Source organism: Haliaeetus albicilla, chromosome 1 (assembly GCF_947461875.1).
Source record: "Haliaeetus albicilla chromosome 1, bHalAlb1.1, whole genome shotgun sequence".
Classification (NCBI taxonomy): Eukaryota; Metazoa; Chordata; class Aves; order Accipitriformes; family Accipitridae; genus Haliaeetus; species Haliaeetus albicilla.
Window position 1 is genome coordinate 16,505,177 of NC_091483.1, and position 23,529 is coordinate 16,528,705.

The 23,529-nt window shown below is 44.9% G+C and overlaps 1 protein-coding gene across 5 annotated transcripts in view; it reads right to left on the reverse strand.

Moving 5' to 3' along the window:
- Positions 1-23,109, reverse strand: part of ZNF827 (zinc finger protein 827) — a 115,847-nt gene extending 92,738 nt beyond the window's left edge. For 3 of the 5 annotated variants that reach the window (XR_011324154.1, XR_011324152.1, XR_011324151.1), the window contains exon 1: positions 22,160-23,109. Coding sequence is in view for 2 of the 5 variants with exons in the window: in XM_069780166.1 (XP_069636267.1) it covers positions 22,160-22,202 (43 nt within the window). In the remaining 3 variants the exon portion in view is untranslated. The remainder of the gene's footprint in view (positions 1-22,159) is intronic. The other 2 variants (XM_069780166.1, XM_069780160.1) reach the window with 1 other exon arrangement.
- Between the last annotated feature and the right edge of the window lie 420 nt (positions 23,110-23,529).

Genomic DNA, 23,529 nt, shown 5'->3' on the forward strand with positions numbered 1-23,529 from the left:
AGCCCTGGGGAACACCACTAGTGATGCACTGCCAACTGGATTTCACCCCAATCACCACAACCCTCTGGGCTCGTCCATCCAGCCAGTTTTTCACCCAGCGAAGAGTACACTTGTCCAAGCCATGAGATGCCAGCTTCTCAAGGAGTATGCCATGAGAGACAGTGTCAAAGGCCTTGCTGAAGTCAAGGTGGATAACATCCACAGCCTTTCCCTCATCCACTAGGTGGGTCACCTGGTCATAGAAGGAGATCAGGTTGGTCAAGCAGGACCTGCCTTTCATAAACCCATGCTGACCGGGCCCGATCCCCTGCTTGTCCCGGAATTGCCATGTGAGTGCTCTCAAGATAAACTGTTCCATAATCTTCCCCGGTACCGAGGTCAGGCTGACAGGCCCGTAGTTCTCCAGATCCTCCCTCTGACCCTTCTTGTAAAGGAGCGTCACACTGGCAAGCCTACAGTCCTCTGGGACCTCCCCCATTGACCAGGATCACCGATAGATGATGGAGAGTGGCTTGGCAAGCACCTCCGCCAGTTCCCTCAGTACTCTTGGATGGATCAGATTCGTGAGTGTCCAGATGGCGTAGTAGGTCACTATTTCCTCCTGGATTAAGGGGGGGTATATTCTGCTCTTCATCCTCGCCTTCCAGCTCAGGGGGCAGAGTACCCTGAGGATAACTGGTCTCCCTATTAAAGACTGAGGCAAAGAAGGCATTAAGTACCTCAGCCTTTTTCTCATCTCTGGTGGTAACGTTCCCTTCTGTATCCATTAAAGGACAGATATTCTCCTTGAGATTCTTTTTACTGTTAACATATTTGTAAAAACATTTTTTGTTGTCCCTTACAATAGTGGCCAGATTTAGTTCTAGCTGAGCTTTTGCCTTTCTAATTTCCTCTCTGTATGACCTAACAAGATCCCTGTACTCCTCCCAAGTTGCCCGCCCTTTCCTACAGAGATGATAAACTCTCCTTTTTTTCTTGACTCCTAGCAAAACCTCCCCGTTCAGCCAGGCCGGTCGTTTTCCTCGGCGGTTCGACTTGCGGCACGTGGGAATAGCCTGGTCCTGAGCCGTTAAGATTTCCTTCTTAAAGAATGTCCATCCCTCCTGGACCCCTTTGCCCTTCAGGACCGTCTCCCAAGGGACTCTCTCAACCAGTGCCTCGAAGAGGCCAAAGTCTGCCCTCTGAAAGTCCATGGTGGTGGTTTGCTAACCCCCTTCCTTGCCTCACCAAGAATTGAGAATTCTATCATGGTCGCTAAGCCCAAGATGGCCTCCAACCATCACACTTCCCACCAGTCTTTCCCTGTTCCTAAACAACAGATCTAGCGAGGCTCCTCCCCTGATTGGCTCACCTACCAGCTGTGTCAGGAATTTATCTTCCACACACTCCAGGAACCTCCTAGATTGTTTACTCACTGCTATGTTGTATTTCCAGCAGATGTCTGGAAAGTTAAAGTCCCCCACAAGGACAAGGGCACACGATTCTGAGACTACTGCCAGCTGCTTGTAGAACGATTCATTCATCTCTTCAACCTGGTCGGGCAGTCTATAACAGACTCCCAGCACAATATCTGTCTTATTGGCTTTCCCTCTCATCCTCACCCATAAGCACTCCACCTTGTCATCAGAATCATGCAGCTCTGTACAGTCAAAACATTCCCTAACATAGAGAGCCACCCCACCACCTCTTCTACCTTGTCTATCCCTTCTGAAGAGCTTGTAGCCATCCATTGCAGCACTCCAGTCATGGGAGTTGTCCCACTATGTTTCCGTGATGGCGACTAAGTCATATCTATCCTGCTGCATGATGGCTTCCAGCTCCTCCTGTTTATTGCCCATGCTGCGTGTGTTGGCAATAGATGCATTTGAGCTGGGTTATCGAATCCACCCCTAACATCGGAATGCTGTCCCCAGGCTCATCTCTGGTGCACCTAGTTTTATCCCCTATCCCCTTCAAACCTAGTTTAAAGGCCTCTCTATGAGCCCCACCATCTCACGAGCGAGGATTCTTTTACCCCTTTGAGATAGCTGGATACCATCTGTCGCTAGCAAGGCCGGTGCCGTGTAAACCTCCCCATGATCAAAAAACCCAAAATTCCACTGATGGCACCAGCCTCTGAGCCACGTGTTAACCAGGTGTGTCTTCCTGTTCCTTTCAGTGTATTTCCCTGCCACTGAAGGTATTGAGGAAAACACTACCTGTGCTCCCAATCCTTCCACTAATCATCCCAGTGCCCTGACGTCCCTTTTGATTGCCTTTGGATTTCCCTCTGCAATCTCATCACTGCCAACCTGCACAACCAGCAATGGGTAATAATCAGAGGTCCGAACCAGACCAGGGAGTTCCCTGGTAATGCCTTTTCCCCAGGCCCCAGGGAGGCAGCAGACTTCCCTGTGGGATGGGTCAGGCCTGCATATTGGGCCCTCTGTCCCCCTCAGAAGGGAGTCGCCTACGACAATTACCCTCCTTTTTCTTTTTTCCAGAGGATGTGAAACTCCTGTTCCCTCCTGTCTGCTTTCTTAGAATCCTCAAACAAGGATTAGGGATTATGCCACAGGCCAAAATTCACTTTTAGGGCAGTCCATTTCAGAATACCCTCTCTTTACAGGTGCTGTAACCTAGGTTCCATCATGACTGTTACCATCAGCATCACATCCAAATAAGAGGCGTTTCCCATCACATGACTCCCATCTGCACTTTCAGGAAGAGAACACAGGACCACCATGTCTCCATCTTAGCTCTGTGAGAGTCAACCAACTTGCGCCCTTTAGAACTGGAATACAGAAGGATGCTCACTTTCTTCAGCCAAACCCAGTAAGTACCACTGGCACAAAGCCTTGAAATTTGCCAGAGACTGGTTGCTAGACACCCCAGGCAGAAAACAGTTTTAGTGGAACAAGGAAAGCAGAAGCCATACTGGAGAAGTTCCAGGATGAAATTAGAGGAGAGGAACTTGAAGTCCTAACTGCAAATGGCACATTCAGTTAGAACTATCAGCCACAAAAGTGTCACATCAGAATTTAGTGCAGACCAGATAATACAGAGGAGAAAAGAATGAAGGAGCCAAGGACTGAATACAGTAGATACCTTTAGGTAAACTATGTACACTGTGTAAGTGCATCATTTTAGCAATGGTAAAAAATAATTACAAGAGATCACTTGCTAATATCACATCACTTGCTAATTCACATTGTCTCAGGGTGTCAGCTTCACACAAAACCTTGCTGATTTCACAACCAGGTACTATAGAAAGCAGCATGCACAGGCCTAAAAATGGCAGTCATATCTGGGAAGTCTATTCTGTGGCATCCTATATAAATTGCTCAGTTTAGCTGCCTACAAACTACCCTTTTTGTATTCAGGCTGTTTTTTAAGTATTTCAAATGAAAAAGACTGAATGTCATTTCTTTGGCCTGAACAACCTTTGTGGGTTCCCACACCCCCCAGACCATGTGGATGTGTGTGCTGTAAGACCACCTCAGAGCAGCTGGGCACAAGGTGCACTGCCATCCCACAGGCTCCACCTCTAAAAAGCACTTACAGCCACCTCTGATTAGACTATACATCCAGAGCACCAGCTATGTTGATTTTCCCATAGGGATGCTTGCAAGAAAACCATGATTTTAATAAAGACACGAAGGCCTGCCTTAACTCCTTTTATTATATCAACAGCAGCAAATAAAACTTAAAAGTCACAGTTACATAAACAGTCACGTGCTCGAGTGCCCTCGGTCCCCCATTTTCCCTTCATGATTTCTGTGACCTATAATAGGTAAGCAGCACAGGAAGTCACTGTCCTCTTTGAATGGAATTTGTGGCTCACTCACTTATCAACGGGATGATTATTCAACACTTGACCTCATCACAAAATGGTTTAGCAGCGTTGCTGGTGCTTGAACCAAATTTCTCTACTGTAGGCTGACCTAGAGAGAGCAGCACAGCTGCAAGAAGGAACTGCCAAAAAGCCATAGCTTTTCTGTCTGTCCTTCTCCCCTGTGTTTAAGATGTGTGAAAATACTCACACAATTAGACAGGAAAAGAAGCCCTAGGTAAGACTCTATTTCATCTCCACATCTTCTAAAATAATGATTTTCCTAACTGGGGGGAAGGAGGAGAGGGGAAAAGAAAGGCACAGCGTTTAAAGACAAGGCATATATCCTCTACTTTTATCCATAACTTAAAGTGACTTTGAAAAAATCCACTTGCAAGAAAACCCCAGAATATTCACCTAGCAATTTCTCTAGTACTGCTTTTTTTTAAAAAGGGCTCCAAGGCGAACAAGATTAGAGAAAGTTAATTACCTTGCAGTAACTGGAACTCTTCAAGATGCTTTGCCCATATGCACAAACAACTGTGAATGTGCAGAAGTACCATACATTCAGGTTTGCCAACTGCTAGAGAACCACAAAAGGTCAAAATGCATGTACAGCACCTCTGTTTCCTCTCAAAGGCAGAATCCAGGTGTGATGGATTCTTCCAAGGAAGAAGGAAGCAGGACAGATTACTGAAAAAGCTTGTCACAGACAACATAAAACTGCCTTTATTTCCTTTTCCTCACAGGAGAAGAATTTTGTGGTAGATGGGAAACAGAGACAGAGGCCTTTTATTTTCAGCCATAAGCCCCAGAATAAACGTGTCAAGTGAGTTTCATTACCTGCCAGAAAGATCCTTCTTTTACTAGCTAAGTATCCATGGAAGAGGACAGAAATACATGGTTTCTCCTGAGGTGAGCTGTCACTACTTGATGAAGCTTCTCAGGGCTGTTGACAGACCACAAGATAGGACCTAATAGTGACAACAAGTCTGATCTCCCCTAAAACAAGTTCTTCAAAAGTTAACTCCTAGTACGATGGATGTTTGACATCCTGCCTCCAAGAAAGATTAACTATTCTTCTGTTCTAGGCAAGAGGTTCTATCCCACAGGTAGCTGTGGGATCAGTGTTTGAGGAGCGTTGCTTCCACTGGGACTCAGAGATTTTAAGCACCAAATGAACAGGCACTGCCTTAAGAGTGCAGTTAGAAGACACTTAAGGTGACAAAAGCTCAAGACCGACAGAAGTGGTGGTCCTGTGCCCTCCCTTGTATTTGCTCTGTTGTTTGACTGCTTGGTGAGCCAATTTCAACTCACTAAACTGGCAGAAAACTACTCACTCTGCCAAGAAATCAGAACAAAACTGATGCAAAGAAGGCAGGAATGGGGAAGCAGGAGAAAGAGTCAACAATCTGAGCCACCTATCTCCTGAGGTCTTTTGATGTGCAAAGCATATCACGTCTTGTCAATGAAAAACACCAGAGGATTCTCCCTCCCATCCAAAACCTCAAAAATGTACTACACCTCTCAGGGAAGAGCTGGCCCTTGCAGTCAGGATGGCCACAGAAGTCAATATCATGCAGGCTGCTTTAGAAGCCTTATCTGGGACATCTGTAGCTGTGTAGGCCACCATAGACTCTTCTAATACTAATTAAAAAAACTCTTCTCTAGAATCAGTTGGCAGCATCTTCCTGGGAGAAGAAAAGTCCTAAAGACCCAGAAGTAATATCCTAACAGTGAGGCCCAGTAATCAGCAACCCTAACAAGTAGGTGGGCAGAGCAGTATGTCTTATAGCATAATATATAACAATGTCACATATGTATATGTACACATATATAGTATACGTGTATAATAATACATGTATAATATTTGCCTCACTACAATTTAGAACTACTTTGTTCTAGCTGGATTTTGCCACTATTTGAGGCTCAGTGAGCTGAAGTACTTGAGGTGTGTGCATGAAACAGAACACACACGGCCTTAGAGGAGGGGAACAGTTTTGAAGACCATTTCTCAAGCGGTACACCACAAGAGCATGCTACACAAAAAGCTTTCATCAGCTGTCTTGACCAATACCTAGTACTCCTGGAGAGAAGGTAGACAAAGATAGTTGACTTTTATGATTGTTTTCAGAAGAAACAAATGTTTCTAAAGTTGGCTTACGCTGCAAAGGCTCACTAGTAGCCCCAAGACAGATTCATAAAGCACATAAAGTGTCAGTATAACAATAGAAAATCATGTTCCTTACAAAACATATTTTATGGTACTGATGTTCTTCTTGTAATACTTTTACGGAGACTGAGCAAAATACCACAGCCAGTCTTATTGAAAGGTTTTTCCACAGGCCCTCGTGAACATCCTATAATAACCTACAGTTGAATTTGGGCACACCTTTCATAAAGCACAAGATAGTGATCAGACTGATTTATACACTAAAGGAATGTGGCCAACTGAAAACTTGAAGTCTGTACATTAACATATCAAAGGAATACACCTCTTTTACCTGATGAAAACAGAGAATATGATAAACCGTTTGCTAGAAAACCAAACACTTTTTTAGGCAGCAAATTCTGAGCCAGATTCAAGTCCCTTATCAGGAATTTCAGGCTTCCCTGGCTCTTTTAAAACCAGCTATGATATCAGATTAAGACTCTGACAGAGTATTATAAATTGGAGGACAAACTAAATATGCAGAGATCAACTGTTAATCCCACAGCTCTATTTGAAATGGGAATCAGCTTTAACAACCTTTGATGGTTCAGGTGGTCCACCTGCAAGTCTACCCAGAGAGATTCCTTGCACCTGGAGTGGTAGTGGATCATTTACATCAGTGCACATGTACCGCTGTGGGCTCACTTTCATGTTAAGTTCAGTACAGTGATTAGAAAGTCTACCTTTTCTTCGTCATAAGGAAGTTTAAAAACTCCTTAAATTATTCCTAGTTAGCCAAAATCCACTTTGCTTCTTCATTTGTTTTGCTCTAGACAGATGTCTATGGCAGTGAGAAATATCAATATCAAAAGGTAATAAGGATGATGGCACCTCTAAAATAAGAAGAGTTAAACATTTTACTCAAGACTTCTATTATCCCTAGCATACAGACTCAAGACCTATCATCTCAGCTTACTTCACGGAGGAGGGGAAATATTTTAAGATTACCTACCATGGGCCTTCATTAGAAATGAAACCCCTAAAAATTCTAGCAAACAATTTGGAAAAGCTGGCTACAACCAGAAGATCTCTAAATGAGGGAACTTATAGTTTCCACTGTAGATCAAATTATTGTGGGAGATAATCACATGAATGCCAAATGGTCAATATAGGAATCCATAATATTTTGAAGTCATCCTTGAATGACAATTAAATCCATGAATGATAGAAGATGTTATTCCTTTGGCAGGCCATTAATGAAATCTTCTTTGACAAGCTGCTTAGGGAACACAGAACTAGTGTCTCTATTAGGAAATTCTAAGCAGAAACACAAAACTGCCTTATCTTAAACATAGTCTATCTGCAAACCAGAGGCTCAGTTACCCATTTCCAAATGGCTATTTGCTTTGTAGTAGTGCGATTCTAGGTCATAGTCTTCTATTGTATATTTGAGGTAGAAGACATCAAAATACAGAATTTTTTTTTTTCTGACAAGATCTCCGGCTGACTTAGAAAAGAAAAAGAGATAGAAGGAAAGAACACCGTGGTCAGACTAGACAATCACTATGAGCTCAAGCAATGAAGTAACTCAGCACTCTCAATCTATCATCATACAGTTCTGTTTAGGTGTTACGGAAGACCAGATCCATTCACTTGGACAATTCTGCTTGAGAAAATGGAAAGATCATACTATGTTATTAAGATAGCAAAAAAAAAAAAAAAAAAAGCAGAATAACAACCTCAATTTTTTATACCTTTCATCCCTTAAAAGGCAATGGATTTCAAGAAAGGAGGTGGGCACATGTGAATGATCATGGAACTAGACAAAAACTTGACCTATGACCTGGAATAAAAGGCTCAGAAATAAAGGGAATTTATCCATTTTCAGAGGGATAAGCCTCTGCCTCGAACAGCTCAAGTAAGACCAGCAGAATTTCTTTCAGCATACCCTACACAATGCTTTTTGGTGCCGTGATGATCAGTCTCCAAGACAAAGACTAAGCATAAGACATGGTTTAGAGGATCTATCTGCTGACTGGATGGCGCAAGGCATCTTAAAGTGGCTATATTCTTGGCTGACAGTGGTATTCACAAGGCTTTGGCAAACACCAGAAGAAAATTGGGAGAAGCACCCTTAATGGCATCACTTTTATGCAGCGAGCACTTCCCAAGAAAAGACACCTCTATAGCAAAACTGAAGTAGGGCATTAAGCATGAATAGTACAGTTTCTTATACCACATTTTGTATGATCTAGGTGCCAAAAAAGGCAGGAAAGCTTTGCTTTCTAATCTTCATTTAGCTTGGTAACAAATAAAATTGGTGGTCCACTCTATTGCATACCTATGTTCTCTATTTTTGAGATACATCTATAAACTGCCTGCTCTTACACAGTGCCTTCATCAGTTAACAATTCATCTTAATTAAGGCCTGCACCTGACCTGCCACCTCCCCAGAACTGGCTGCAGTGATAGCTGTCTCAACTCTTTACTGTGACAAAATGCATCTTCATTGCCTGAAATGCACTGCAAGCCTCAGCACAGTCACAACCCCAACAGCAAAATGTAGGCACAAGAATCCTCACATGTTCCTCACAATTTACAGCAGCCAAGAATAAAGCAATCTGTTTATGCTATAGATTATTGTAACACTGATTCACCCTCATTTTAGTGTGGCTAGTCATTTAAAACTGACAGGGTCACCACAGCAACATGATTTTAGCCACCCTTACAGTTGGAAAGGAAGCGGATGAGAAGTTGCAAGTGTCAATTCAGCTGGGAAAAGGGGCTGACTAAAGTGAGAAAAGTGTTCAAACATGCCACTTCGTTGCATACAAACAATTTGCAATGAAAACAAATAACGCCCTGATCACAAGTACAATTTAGCATTACGGCCTGGGAACAGTGATAAGTTTACAAAAAGTTCTCATGTTACCTGAAACACTAAAATGATCTAAAAGTTCCAGGAAAAAGCCATAAGTTACGTATACTCTGAACTGTGCTGTGCAGGCAATTCCAAACTTTCCTAGGGGACAAACCATTGACCAAAAGGGTAATGGAGGCACCAAAACCACACTGGCTGATTACCTGCTTCTTCACCCATTCATTTCAGGGAGTTGCCCTCATGTGCTGTACACACCATATAGGATCGTGCCCTTAAGCAATCCAGAGTAAATTTACCATAGCTACCACAATGTATCAGAAAAAATTGTCTGCTAAGGTTGATAAATCGGTCAATTACCTGCTTCCTTGACTTTTATTCTTGTGTAAATGTTTCCATCCTTACATTACCAGTACCAGTACCTCTGAAAAGACAATCTGTACGTTGCCAAAACCAACTATTTAAATTACTAGCAAATCCTTAATTACTATAAACAAGATTACAACAGGCTTATTTAAAAAAGGTTTCCAAACACCAAAGTGATAGCTCCAGGAAATAAAGCTCCCTTGCTGTCATTTGAGGCCACTGTCACCATGTTTACTCTTGCTCTCTGCATGACCCTCAGTGCTCCCTCAGCCCACCTGAATGCCACAGCAAGAGCACCTGCTGTTTCTCCATCAATGCCCCCTGCATGGCTGAGCATATACACAGGGCATGAAGTTCCCAGTCTCCCCTCAGCTCCTCCTGTTAAATCCAAACCACCTTCCTCCCCAAGCCACACACTCGCCCAGCCCCTATAAAACAGGAAGAAATCAATAACATACAGAGGAAGGTAACAATGGGCAAATACTACCGAAGCTCCGCAATTACTGACTTCTTCAAGGTAGAGATGCTTCAGTGCCCCTGGTGGGAATCTAAAGAACAGTCCAATCCTCACAAGCGCCAGGAGAGTATGGGAAAATCACAGAAGGCCATCATCCTTGCCAGTGAGCTGGTTTAGGCTCAAAATGGAGTATCGAATCTGTATCAAGGTAGAAGCGCATGATCTCAGGTAAAATTTCCCTTTCCATACTTCCTCTCTCACTGGTAATAGCAAGAGATTTCCAGAAAAGGAGAAGAGAAAATATCTGACGACACAGAAGCTGAAACCAAAAGGATAATGATATATCGTCCGTCTTCCTCTATACACCGAAGTTATTAAAAACAAAGGACTGTGCAATAGATCTGGTTTCCTGTATCTCTTCAAAGGCATAGTCAAATTTTGGAATTGAGAAGCGGAGAACTTCCACCAGGGTTTGTACAGGGACAGATGAATGGAAGCCCAGCATGGCTTCAATACTTGAGGAAAGCTCTTTAGAAGGTTTCAGCAGTGCTGTAAAAACACACAGCAACATCCAGAACATATCTAGTCATTTCAAGGAGCACGTTTTCCATCCGTTTCCCACTTACCTCTGTTCCTCTGAGGGACAACTGCTATACACATGCACAACCTCAACCATTGTTACCTCAGTTTCCCTGAGAAACTGCCAAGTGCATCTTTCCTACAGGACAGCCAATTTAGAATGCAAGCTCTCTTTCAGGCTGAAACTATCTTTTTGTTGGGCCACACACATCTCAGTCAGCAGGCTGACTCCCCGGCTTGTACTCCTATGCACTATACAAATACAATAAAGGAGAAGGAAACAGTATTTCCTTGTCTCTCTCAAGCACAAGGTAATCCTTGAGAGCACTTTCTGATGTCTAATCACTACTGTAGAAAACAAAAGTCCAGGAGAGACTCAGGTGAAAGAGTAATCAGAACTCCTACAGAAGAATATGGTATTTCTGATCTGCTTTCTCCATGACTACTGGCTCTCATTTCCCAAGCCAGGCCAACAATGCTGGGGATAATACAAATGGCAACCTTCACTCTTCCTCTTCTCTCCAATGGATTAAAGGCATGCTGTGTCTTCTCTTGAACCAGTTCCAAACTTCTCATTCTATTAACTTCTGAAACTGCCAGGAGTCTTCTGGCAGTGAGACTGATAAAGTAGTGATATTATCAAAATGGAAAATGGGTATTTCTCTACTTTTCTACCTTTCCAATCTTCTCCAGCTGGTCTAGAAAACTTACCACAAATATTAACTGGCAAAGGGTGGAAAAAAAGAGAATTATCAGGGATAAAAGCAGTGGTTCTATCACAAGTGTTTTCTGGAGAAAAAGGAAGAAAACTAGTCCTCATCAGTGTAGTAGCACTACACAACGATCAAAGCTGAAAAAAAAGCTGTCTGTGAAGTTCTCCCAATAGGTGTGAAGAATCTCTGAAGAGAACTTGCTGTTGAGCCACAGGAAAAAATTAAAAACAAGAACTCAAAAAAGCTGGAGATTTCGTGCCTGTAAACTGTCCTGCCAAGCCTCCAAACATCCCCACAAACATCATACAACCGCAACAGCTCTGTCATTGCAGTCTAGAACTCTGGGACCCCAAAAATGTTCCAAGGAACACAGCTATAACTTACAGCACCAGTAAAACAGCAAGAGGAAAACTTGCTTGCTAAAGGAAGATTTTCATCTCCTGAGCACAAAGTTAACCCAGCTAGCTTCTAAGGAAGGAAGAAGAACACAGCCTCTATCTCTCTGTCTGTTGCTGCAGGAGGCTGGCTGGCTGGCTGCTCTTCATATAAAGGACATACTGGAGTTTGCTTGCTTTGACTTTTTTGGTCAGCTCATCATTTCCTTCTCTGAGCACAAATAAGACATCTTAACTTTCCAACAGCCCCAGTGGCATTCTGGCAAAAGCAATTCATTCCACCCAGTGCAGAAGAATTGCTACCACTACATATTCAATAATCCAGACACTCCTGTTCAGTTTACGCATAGGGCCAGGTTCTCTCCTGCGTGGCATGTATCTGGCAAAGGAGGAACACGGCATGAGCCTTTACAGCTCTCTGATTCTCCTTCATGTTTTCTAACCTAGACGCAGCCTGGAGACCGGCTCATCAACAGCAGCTGGAAATGGCTGTTAACTAGCAATAAGTAGATTTGAGTGTGTTCCAGCTGTGGCTTCAACTCTGACCCTTTCCATCACCGATTCACAGTCTATTCTAAGTTGCAGTGATATGAAGATGTATGGAACAACAGTATTATTTCCTCCCTAGGAACATCCCCATGCAATGAGAATCCCCAACTGGGAAGGCCAAGGCAACTTCCATAACATTTGCATCACCCTAGCAGCCCAAGGGACATCAGAGGAAGGCTGTGAAGCTAGCCCATTGCTGATAACAAACACTAAGTCCTACTTTAAATGTTAAGTGGAACTCAGTGAAGTCATCTTAAATCATTCTAAATATTGAAGTTGGAAAGATAGTGACAGCAAATACTGTGAACTTTCTTTCCCTTTTATTAAAATACAGAAAGAGACACCCCTACACTATCCACTCAAAACACTGACTCTTAGAAAAATACTTTTAAAATATACGGAATTGTTGCTTTAGAACACATTATTGATCACTGGAACGACCTTCATAAAAGTAAAAGAAACAACAAAATCACCTAGAAACCTCTATCAAGGGGTCACAAAGTGAAGGGAGGAGCTCACAAATGGTGTGCACAGCAATATTCAAGCATAGCAGGTGACACCAGGCCAGCATACCTGCTCTAACAAAGATCTCCTTTGTTTATCTCTAGCTTCTGTTTATTTTTGCTATATGCAGCTTCTCCTGCTCTGTTTTTGGTAAATAATGTGCTCCTGATTTACCATTTTACTCTGCCCCATTACTCACCTGAGGTGCTTTACGCACATTAGCTTTCCGACTGGTTCAGAAACAAAAGGTTTAGGTTTTAGATACTGCAACTTTTCCTTCCTGTAAATGTCACAGGAATCTAGTTCCCTATAATTTAATTTTTTCCTCTCTCCCAAAGTCAGATTAAAACATGGCAAATTATATTCTCTGTGTTTCTAATTCCTCCCACAAGGATGATATTACGGTAACATATCTAAGGGAAGCTTCAAGAAGTGTTTGTTTTGTCGTGCCGTGTTTGCTACCAAAGACAGCTGCTTTCTATGTCCCTGAGAGGATTGCTTGGGGTTAACAAGGAAAGCCAAGTAAGAGAGGATTAGGAAGCTACTCGTAGTGGTAGGCTAACACACAGAAACAGACCTTTCCATGTGGAATAGGCACTCCTTACTCCTAGACACACTGTTTAAGGCACTGCCTCAGCTTTCAACCTTAAGAAAAGTCAGAGGTCACATAATTAATGTGCAAGCACTGAATAAAAAGCGGACATTCCTCAAGCCTTATCTTATTTTAAAGAGATTTAGGATTCTGTGCCAAGCTCCTGGTACAAGAAACTAACGCTATGGCTACTTAGGGCACAGATGCAGCATACGTGGCAGCAACCCATTTCTACATTCTGCCTAAAAATCCACCTAAAATTCAGATGCAGAGGAATAGCTAGAAGCAAAGTTTCATGTTCACGTCCATTCCATTGCTGGCTTTTCTGCTGAACAAACAAAAAAGTGTGCCAGTGGCAGTGGGATTTGATTTTATTTTTTCAAAGAGCATTTCTTGGCCGAAAACTCTGTGGGCTTTACCAACACTTTTTGTGCAGGCCAGTAAATGCCTTCAAAGACAACAACTCTGGTTCTCATGAGAGTGTGTCTATACTAAATAACGTAGTGCTATGTAGTGATATCTGAGCCACCTTGAGTATACCCACAAGTATTATAGCTGAATTAACCTGGGTAGACTGCTGTGATAACTGCCTCCCGTACACAAGGTAGCTTATTTAGAGCTTGCTTTGTTATCTCAATGTGGCACAGCACTGTGCAGGAAGACAATATAAACAATTATGGTGAAGTCTATTTAGACCTTATGGGCAATGTAAAAGTACCTCAAGGTGGGCAGAAGAGCCCCCTTCAGAGTTATTGGCTGTGCAAAGAACTCCCTTTGGCAATGCAGAATTGACAAAAGGATTATGTCAGCCCTTCCTTTCCAGAACGAGGAGCAGGGTGAGAGCCTGGGGGCAGCAGAAATTAGAGCAGCTCTAGGCTGTTATGCTTACACCATGCTTACACGGGTGCCTGAGAAGGGCTCCTCATGGGCTCAAAGTGCTAGAAATACAGAGGTAGATAAGGGGAAGTTCTGCTCCAAACAGAGATAAAGAAATTCCTCAGTCACTAGTTGCCAGGTCTAGATTTGGCACAGTGGTCTATAAGGGGAGAGACTCTGGCTGTGCTTCAGGAAATCAAGCAAACACAAACAGCTATACCACCAGCTGCTATCTAAATCCACTTGCCTGCCACACTCTCTGTTCCTCACCTACTTTTCACTGCATGACCATCTAGCTGTGGAAGATCTGTTCTTATTTTAATTTTTTTTTTTTAGATGAGTAATTATTTGTACTACTACACAAGTCAAAGTGAAGTCTAGAAGTAGCTTTCAAAGAATTCATGTTCGTTAATAAAGTCACACATGGAGATCACTCATTAAGCTAAACACACACTTGTGAAAGCCATCAATTCTTTTAATGCCTTTTTCTAAAAGTTGCATGCCATTTATTTTTAAGAATTCACCAGACATCTCATTTTTGCCCTGATACAGCATATTACAAACTCTACCAGGCACCAAGATCCAGAACATGTCCAAAACATTCACTTAAAATAGGAAGTTGTAATTTTCAAGTAAACTTGTGTCAAATCTTCTCCCTTACAGAAACTTTCAGACAAAACTTCTATCCTCCTAATTTAAGACCATGCAGGGAAGAATTCTTTGTACCTGCACAGAAAGCCCTGCAACAGAGGAAAAACACATCCAAGCAGCAAACCCCAGATGAGGGTCAGCAGAGCTATAAAACCTTCCTGAGGAAGGGAATCCCTAGAGGTAGGACCACGCAGAATTCAAAGGGATAATGACAGTAGCTTGCTTTGAGTTGCATCAAAAATTTTATTTCCATCCTAGTGAGAGAGCATCCCAAATAAAAGAAACAAAACAGTGCAGATGTTTGGAACCTAATATCACTTTCTGAAACTGCTGATTAAACCATTCATTACAAGACCTCTACCACTCGGTAACACTTCCATTTTCAGCGCAATTTATTCTAAACAGCAGCTAAATCATCAGTCTTGCATAAAACTTCTCTCTCTTCGTCTACTGTACTATCAGCACTAGTCATTCTTTCCCCCAGCTTCCATTCCTACTGCCTAAGTACCAAAAAGAACAAGGGAAAGGACTGTTTAGGCAGCCCAGTTTTTCCCTCCTTACTGCATGTTTCTCAACAAAATCCCCCCTAACTTTCATGATTCCAAATTAATTGAACTTGGACTCTGTGTGAATTCTTAACCTGCAAAACAGAACATGCTTGTCTTGGTGTTAGGCTTAACTTGGGATTCTACTACTCAGTGTAATTACACCAGAAGCAGGAAATCCCTTGAAAGGCAGGAGAAACTTTAAGGAATAGAGCTAACTACTAAGCCAACAGGTTCAGACTGAGCATTCAAAATATTTGGAGTCTACACTGAAGAGGATACCAGCCTGTAAATGCTACTGAAGGCACATGAAAAAAAGCGAAATTGTCTTTGGGAGCACAACGCTTCCATAATTGTGACTGTAAGTTAGCCTGTAAAAAAGAAAAACTAGAAGACAAGCTCTCATGTGAGCTTATGGATACATGTTGCTGAATCCTTCATTAAAGTAGCCACAATGCAGCGTGTATATACACAACCAATGCTGACTGTACCCTGCAGCATGCGCCCTTTCAACTGCAGTATGGGTCACATCTGAGTTTTATTATTTAACTACATTTTAAAAAGAAAAAAAAAAATCTTTGAGGAAAGGGATATTATCCACCTTTTTGAGGTGGTGGTTTTGGGTTTTTTTGCTTCAGCCCAATATCATTTATTATTCTTCATGCCCATATCAGCCCATATAATCTATTATTCTTCATAGAAAACATTTTTTTAAAGTGGAATAAAAATAAAGTTTTACTTTGGGGGGCAGAAAGAGAGAGGAAGAGAATTTCCCCCACCCCCTTGAAAACTGGATTCTATTACATACTACTAACTACTTTGTAGTCCAGATTTTTTGCATATTATTATTTTTGTAAAACATGCAATACTTTAGCCTCCATACATCCTGAAGGTTTTTGTAGGCGTAAACCTAAATGATACAAATCACCTACTGTGAATGGCAAGCTAGGCAACAAAAAAATGGTATACTAGAAACCAGGACAAAATACTATTTAGAAGATACACTCTTCAAGCATGACTCTGGAGTAGTTTAACAGCTGTAACAGTAAAAGGATTCCAGGCATAAGCCATATTAGCTCTCCCTAACCATCTGAACTAATGTCTATATTATGATTTCTTTCCAATGTGAAAGAAAAAAAAGTCCTCTATACGGTGCTTCATGACAAATCACATGCCTTGTGAAGCTTCATGTTAGAAGCCCTTTTAACTTCCAAAAAGTCCTCTTTTGTAGGTCATGCTCTCATTATCTTGCTCTGGGATCTGGTCTGATTAAATTATAGGAAATTACTAATACTTCACTTTGAACAGCCAGCTCCTCCTGGCTCCTCTTCTTTTTTTTCTAAACTTAATTCCTCCTACTCCTGCCTTCTTACATATGAAAAAGACAACAATCACTCTGTTACAAAGATTAAGTCATACTCTTTCTTCATCCATTTTAAAATTTAAAAATAAAAGTGCATTCTGTCTGCACGTTCTTACATTTCCCATTCCACTGCTCTATCTGCAGGTTTTCCTGTTTGGCCAGCTAAAAAGTTTGTGGTTTTGTTCTATAATCTTTTGCACCCCCACCCCCTCCGAAATCTAATTCATAAGATCCTAAAGACTTAAATAGCTTAATGAGCACAACGCTGACTCTTTAGTAGTCCGATTTATACTCCAGCGTGATTTATTCATATTCTGTACTATCAGACAACACTAAGACATAGTCTACCATTGAAGGGCTTAGACATTTATCATTGAATGATTTTATAGAAGTGACTTAGTTTGTATAATGCGAAAAAAACCCAAACACAAAACCATAAAAAATTAGCATACAAATTTGAAGAGACAGAGACTTTACGTGTCAGAAAGAATCCCCATAAAGGGAGAATGAATTTCTGAAAAGTCTATGATGACTTCGCTATTGTGAGAGGGACAAAATGAGAACAGTGTTTTCAGGTGGAGTAATATGGATGCTACTCCATCCACTAAAACACTGCTGTTCATTTGAGAGGTGCATTACAGTACCACCAGGACAACCATGATGATAGCAATGAAATTATTAACCTAATCATACTAAGAATAATAATTTTCTCTACATGGATCCTCTTGTCGACAATGAGCTATATCACGATCCCTGCAGCGGTAAGAGGTTAAAAATAGTAAATAGAAAATATGTTAAAAGCTTCCCCTTGTACATGCAATGCCTGCTAGTAAGGTAATAAACTCTATTAAAAGAGAAAGATTCCTGTTCCTGGCAAAAGCCTTTTGTCTTGGAGGCAACTCTCAAATGCCGAGTGACAGTAAAGGCTTTTCTGACATTGGGAAGTCTTTTGAAAAACCCATCCAACACATCCTCCCTTGCTATCAGAAAGTATCAAATGAAGCAAGCTGCAGAAATAAAAAAGGAGGAAGCTCTAAATCATTGTTAATTTACTTGTTTGACAGTATTTTCTTTACACTCTGATGATATAATCCAGCAATAAAAAACAATATAATAAAAAGCTTCGCAGAGCATAAGGGTTTTTTTACTGTATAGAAACAGCTGAACACTTCAACACAGTACCTGGAATATCTAACACTACACCTGACCATGAAAGCAAGAGTTATGCACCCTCATTATCACATATCTAGCTTTTGATATCGAAACTAATATTGTTTCAGTTCTGCATCTCCTTCTTTAACAAAATAAATCCAACAGAAAATAGCATTGCAGTTTGCCCTATGTTAAACACATTCCTCAGAAAGTAGTAGTAGTTCAAACTTCTCAATGTAGCATCTAATTCTGCCTGATACTCTATAACAAATACAAGCTTTGTATAAATGGTATTGTGGCATTCATTCACAAACTGCATTGCTTACAAGCCTCTGAGACAGAATCAAACCCCAAAGAGTATCGATTGCTACACTTAAGGCAATGTAGTGTTCTAGATCCTAAACATTTACTTGAGTGCTTCAAAACTTTCCAAAACTTTTACTTTTCAGACTGAACTCTTCCAAGTCACATTTGTGCAGTTCAGAGGAAACAGACTTTCAGGAATTCTCAGAAAAGAAAATAATAGTGCAAGGTAGAATGGAAAGGAAGACAACAAAAAGAAAACCAGAGTAAAATTGTATTTATACATAGATTTTTAAAGATTCTGATGCTAACTGAATAGATAAGGAAAAAAAAATAAAAATCCAAGTGTTGAAGTAGCTCAAGGGGGAAAAAAACCCCTAACACATACACACACACACTAAGGAATGAGCAAAATTCCTTTAAACATTCCAGTGAAAATGAATTGACTTGTCTGAGTTAGTCGCATCCAAAAGTAACCATAAGACGCACATGCACTGGGCAAATTTTTAACTTGTGGACCTAACTCTGTCATTGTAAACTGAGCCTACACTGCTGCAGTATTTAGTTTGGGTATGAATAAGCCATTGTCTATCCAGGAACTCTTAAAGTCCTTTCCTCATTCACTTGTATCTTAAATAAAGAAGGATGCACTTTCTCTTGTATTTCAGAGTGTGAGCGAAGACATGCTGCTGGCATCTGTGACTAAACAGTTCCCAAAACCCGACTTCCTTACACACAGAAACTCCACTTACAATACATGTTATTAAGATCAGAGACTCAAAGGACCCATCCACCTGATTGAACCCTGAGGTTCATCCTGCTTTGAGCAGGGGCCCAGGCCAGACGACCTCCAAAGGACCCTTCCAAACTATATTATGTCGTAAACAACTCCAATGACTGAAAGCTCAACCTTAACTGCCCTTTTAAGCAGATGCCACCAAAACACAGTATTATTGCACCTAATAATATCAGTCCTTTTTTCCCCTCAACCACTGAAGCATCAATATCTAGCAACTCCCTTGAAACTAAATTAAGTTGTTGCAACAGCCTTAAACATCTCTAGCAAACTCTTGTACAGAGAACTTCTTCACCATAGCATACATGTTGGGAGTGCAGTCTTCTCTTGTGAAATTACATCTAAATTTACAGGAGGGCTGTCCAATGAAGTCAATGAGCAGAAGTATAAAATCAGGGTCCTGGTCAGCAGCAGCTGCATACTGTTACTTCAAAGGTTTGACAGTGGTGTTCTTCAGGTGCACGTAACAACTTATAAGAAATCAATTAAGGCCTAGAGATCCTGAGAACACAGCTTCCTACCTAGGCTATATGAGAACCCACAGGACTTGCCAGACTAAGTTACATTAGCTGGGTTATACTGTAACACTGGTCAATTATTCTGTTTATCAACATCCTACTGTTTATTTCCCAAACAATTGCAACAGAATCCAAAATATCACAGGGAGGTACAGCAAGATGCTACATCATTTAGGTGTACTGGAAAGCATTCAGGCACCAGCAGCAATATGTAATGTAACTTAGGAGTGAATCACAGCCTAATACCCACAATGGGGCAGAGTTAAGGTTGAATACAGGATTAGCCATCTTCTTTCTAGATGTGCACGGTGCACTTTACACTCTTCTGCCATCATTAATACTTCAAAATGAAATACACACTCTGTTCCTCTAAGAAACGTATGGCTAAAACCAGCAGGAATTGTAGAGTAAAAATGTATTTTACACTGAGCACCCATTAAAGCAACATGTTGCTAAAAAAAAAAAATAAATCACCATTTATAGCATTTGCACACTGAATGCAATGGATTCCCAAGGCATTTTCCGAACCTGCAGGACTGCAGGCAAGAACAGTATTCCTGCAATTCTTTCTGAATTATCTAATGTATTATTATTGTCAAATAATAGCTTTTGATCCAGTGCAATCTAGTTGTAAAAGAAATTAAAATAAATACATTTCATCAAAAACTAGCATTCGTGTGGGACGTACAGCACGTGCGTGTTTCACACATCAGGAAAAAAACTCCCATGAATTGAAGTAAAAAATTAATCCGAAAGAACTGCAAATTAGGCCGTGCATTTAAAAAAAAAACAACAACAAAACCCAAACCCAGAAACAAAAACAAGTAACACACGCACAACTCTATTTGCACAATGAAGGCAATTGTTCCTGGGGCCAGAAAAAGCCGTGACTTCCCCTGGCGCGGGCGGTCAGGAGGTCGGGGCCGAGGGGAGCCTCAGCCGCAACCCGGAGGCAGGGGCAGGCAAGAGCCCGGCGCCGGAGCCGAGCCCCCGCCGCCGCGCACGGGAGCGGCACGCCCGAGCGACCTAAAATGGAGCCCAGGTTTGATGTCAGCCCGAGAGGCAGGCGGAGGGCAGCCGCACCGGGGCGGGGGCGAGGGCAAGGTCAGCCGCCGGGCCGGCCGCCCCGCCGCCTACCTCCCGCCCCGAGAGCCCCTTTTCGCCTCCCCGCTCCCGCGGGGCTTCTGCCAAACCGGGGCGGCGGCGCTCGCCCCCCCCCCCCACCCCCCCCGAAACGCCCCTCCACGGCCACGCAAGGCCCTGCGCGCCCGGGCTTGGCCCCTGCCCCCGCCCGCCGCGCCGGGGCCGGGGCGCTGCAGAGGCGGGCGCCGCGCTCCCGCCGCCGCCGCCGCCTCCCCCGTGCCCGCCGCCCCGGCCGGCGCTCTGCGTGGGGAATTAGCGCCGGGGCTGCCGGCTCGGCTCCTCTAGCGGGCAGACCGCGAAAAGGCTGCGCGGGGGCAAACGGCGAGAGGAGGGGAAGGGGGGGGGGGAAACCAAACAAAAAACACCAAACCAACACAGCACCAAAAAAACCCCCAAGCAAACCCCACCGCAACTCAAGCCCTTGACTCGACTCCGGCGGAAAGGCAAGGGAGAGAAATATTTGCGGGGCGGCAAGTGCCGCCCCCCCGCGCCGACACCCCCGGCCCGTGTGCCGGTGCCGGAGGGGAGCACTGCCCCAGCCCCTTCGCCCGCAGAGCGGAGGGAGGGGGGACGGGGACGGGCCGCGCTCCGCCCGCAGCGGCGCCCCCCGCGCAGGGGCCGGGGCCGCCCCGGTGAACTCCCGGTGACCGAGGCCGGCTCCGGCACCGGGAGCTCAGCTCCCGCCCTGCCCCGAGCCCGGCGCAGGAGCTGCAGGCAGGCTCCGAGCAGATGTGCCGGAGCCAGACAAATGACCCCTCCCGTCCACCCCCCGCTCTCCTTAAACCGACCCTGGGGCCAAGCAGGGGCAGGGTATTTTTAGGTCCCTTCCCCTCCACTCCGCCTCCCTCTCAATAGCTGCCGAGCGCTTAATGCAGGGAGAGGAGGGACAGCGAGCGGGAGAAAAGTTAACTGTTTTGCAAAGAGGGGAGAAAATAGGCAGGGAGGGGGGAGGGAGCGAGAAGGAGCAGGGCAGGGTGAGCTGTGTCAGGGGACGTGTGCGTGTGCCTGCGTGGGCGCGCACGGGGTGCCCGCAGGCGGAGGATCGGGATGCACTTTAGCCCTGTGCTCTGCTGCTCTCGTCTGGGGCAGCGCCGCCGAAGCCCGAGTCTCGCCTGACCCTTCATTTCACTGCGGCCAGGAGGAGCCCGGAGCCCGCCGCCGCCGCCTCTCCCTGCTCTGCAGGGACCTCGCCTGCCACGGTCTGCCTCCCCGCCGCCCCCTCCCCCGCCGCCGCCGCCGCCGCCCCCGGCCCCCTACGGGGTGGCCGCGGGGTCGGTGCGGGGTGCCCCCGCCGCCCCCCTCCGCGGCCGCTGCCCGCCTCCCCCCGCTCCCGGGCCGCCCAGCCCCGCCGCAACCTTTAGCCGGGGACGGACCTCTCGGCTGGTTCCGCACAAGACGCCAGCAGCCGCTTCCCCTTTCGCCGCCCTCCCCTCCGGTGCTAGCCCCCCTCCCCACCCCAATAAAACAGACCCCCCCCCTCCCTCCGGCCCCAAAGAGAAACCCACACCGCCCCCCCCGCCCCCCAGCACAAATGCACAATCACGGGCGAGGGGAGGGAAAGGGAGGAAAGGGCGAGAGACGCGAAGAAAGAAGGGGGGAAAGGAGAGAGAGAGGAAAAATTAAAAGGGCACAAGGCTGTTCATCACCAACATGGCTGCCTTAGCTCAGACCTAAAAGAGGAATAACCCAGGCTGTGTCTTTGTCAGTTTCACCTCTGTAACCCTAAACTAATGCACGAAACGACGGAGGCGGCTGCAGAGGGGAAGGAGACGGGGAGAGGAGGAAGGAGAAAATGGCAAAAAGAGGGGGCACTTACGTGAAGAGAGGCGCTTGGGCTGCTCCTGCTTCCTCCTGGGCATTTTCCCCCTTTTTTCACATTCTCCTCCTTGGTTTAACGGGAGATCAAATAAGACCGGGGGGGGGGGGGCACAGCCAGCCACAAAGCCGGGGCCCCCGGGGGAGCCGCTAACCGGGGCGGGTTTTCCCTCTTCGCCGGGGGAAAGGGGGCTGAAGCCGGTTTTCCCGGAGCCACCGCGAAGGGCTCCGTCTCCCCCTCTCTCTTTTCTTTTTCCTCCCCCCCCCCCACCCCCCCCAACCCGGTCGTGCACCTGGCTTGTCCCCGGTCGCAGTATCCCTCAGCGGCCGGGGATGTGCTCCCGGCGGGCGAGCGGGTGCCGGGCGCCGTGCCGGGGCGAGGGCTGGCGCGGCGGTGCCGAGGGCTGCGCCCCGCGCGCCTCCCGGCCCCTAACTAACACTAACGCCGGGATCAAAGGGCAGCGGCGGCGGCGGCGGCGCTCACGGCTCGCCCGCGGGCGGCAGGCAGGCGGGCGGGCAGCGAGAGGCAGACAGGGACACACACACACACACACGCACACCCCGGCGGGCGGGCACACGCGCGCACACACACTCACACACACACACACACGCGCGCGCCCGGGCAGAGCAAAGGGGAAGGTGCCCCCGCTCCCCCGCTGCGCTCCGGGCGCGGCGCGGCGCTGCGCGGCCGGCGGGGTTCAGGCGGAGGATGCGCTGCCCTAGTCCTGCACCCGCTCCTAATTCGCTCCTTAAGAAAAGGGGGGGAAAAAAAAAAAAGAAAGAAAAAAAAAAGGGGGGGGGGGAGTTGTGGATCTCGACCACTCGCACTGTAATTCCCTCATTTCTGGTGGGCAACAAAATAACAACAACAATTCTTTTTTAAATTCAGACGTTTTGTCTTCCTGAGTTAGAAAAGAAAAATTGTACTAGGGCAAAGCTAGCCCCGTAGAATTTCTTGCATGTGTTCAGCTGTTCCCTCACAAAGCACAGGGGCCGGGGGGGCTTATTGGAACTGAACTTGGGGGGGGGGGGGGATGATTACATACAACTCCCTCTGTGCAAATTCAGTGTACAAAACAAGCAAGAAAGGAAGGTCGGCAAGTTAGCATGTGGGTACACGATTCCAGTACCAGGTTCTAACAATTTCTAGTGCAGGTTTTAAAAAGTGAAAAGAATGCAAGCAGCATGAAAATCACAACTTCTTGAGAAGTGTGTCTGTGTGGGGAGGTGGGGGGGGAGGAAATCAAGATTATGTCACCCCTAATGGTTGATTTAACTGCTACATGATACTTCCACAGTGCACACAGCAATCTGGACTTCTGAAATTTACTTTTTTTCCTGCTGTAATGCAGGTATATGAACCTTTATTCT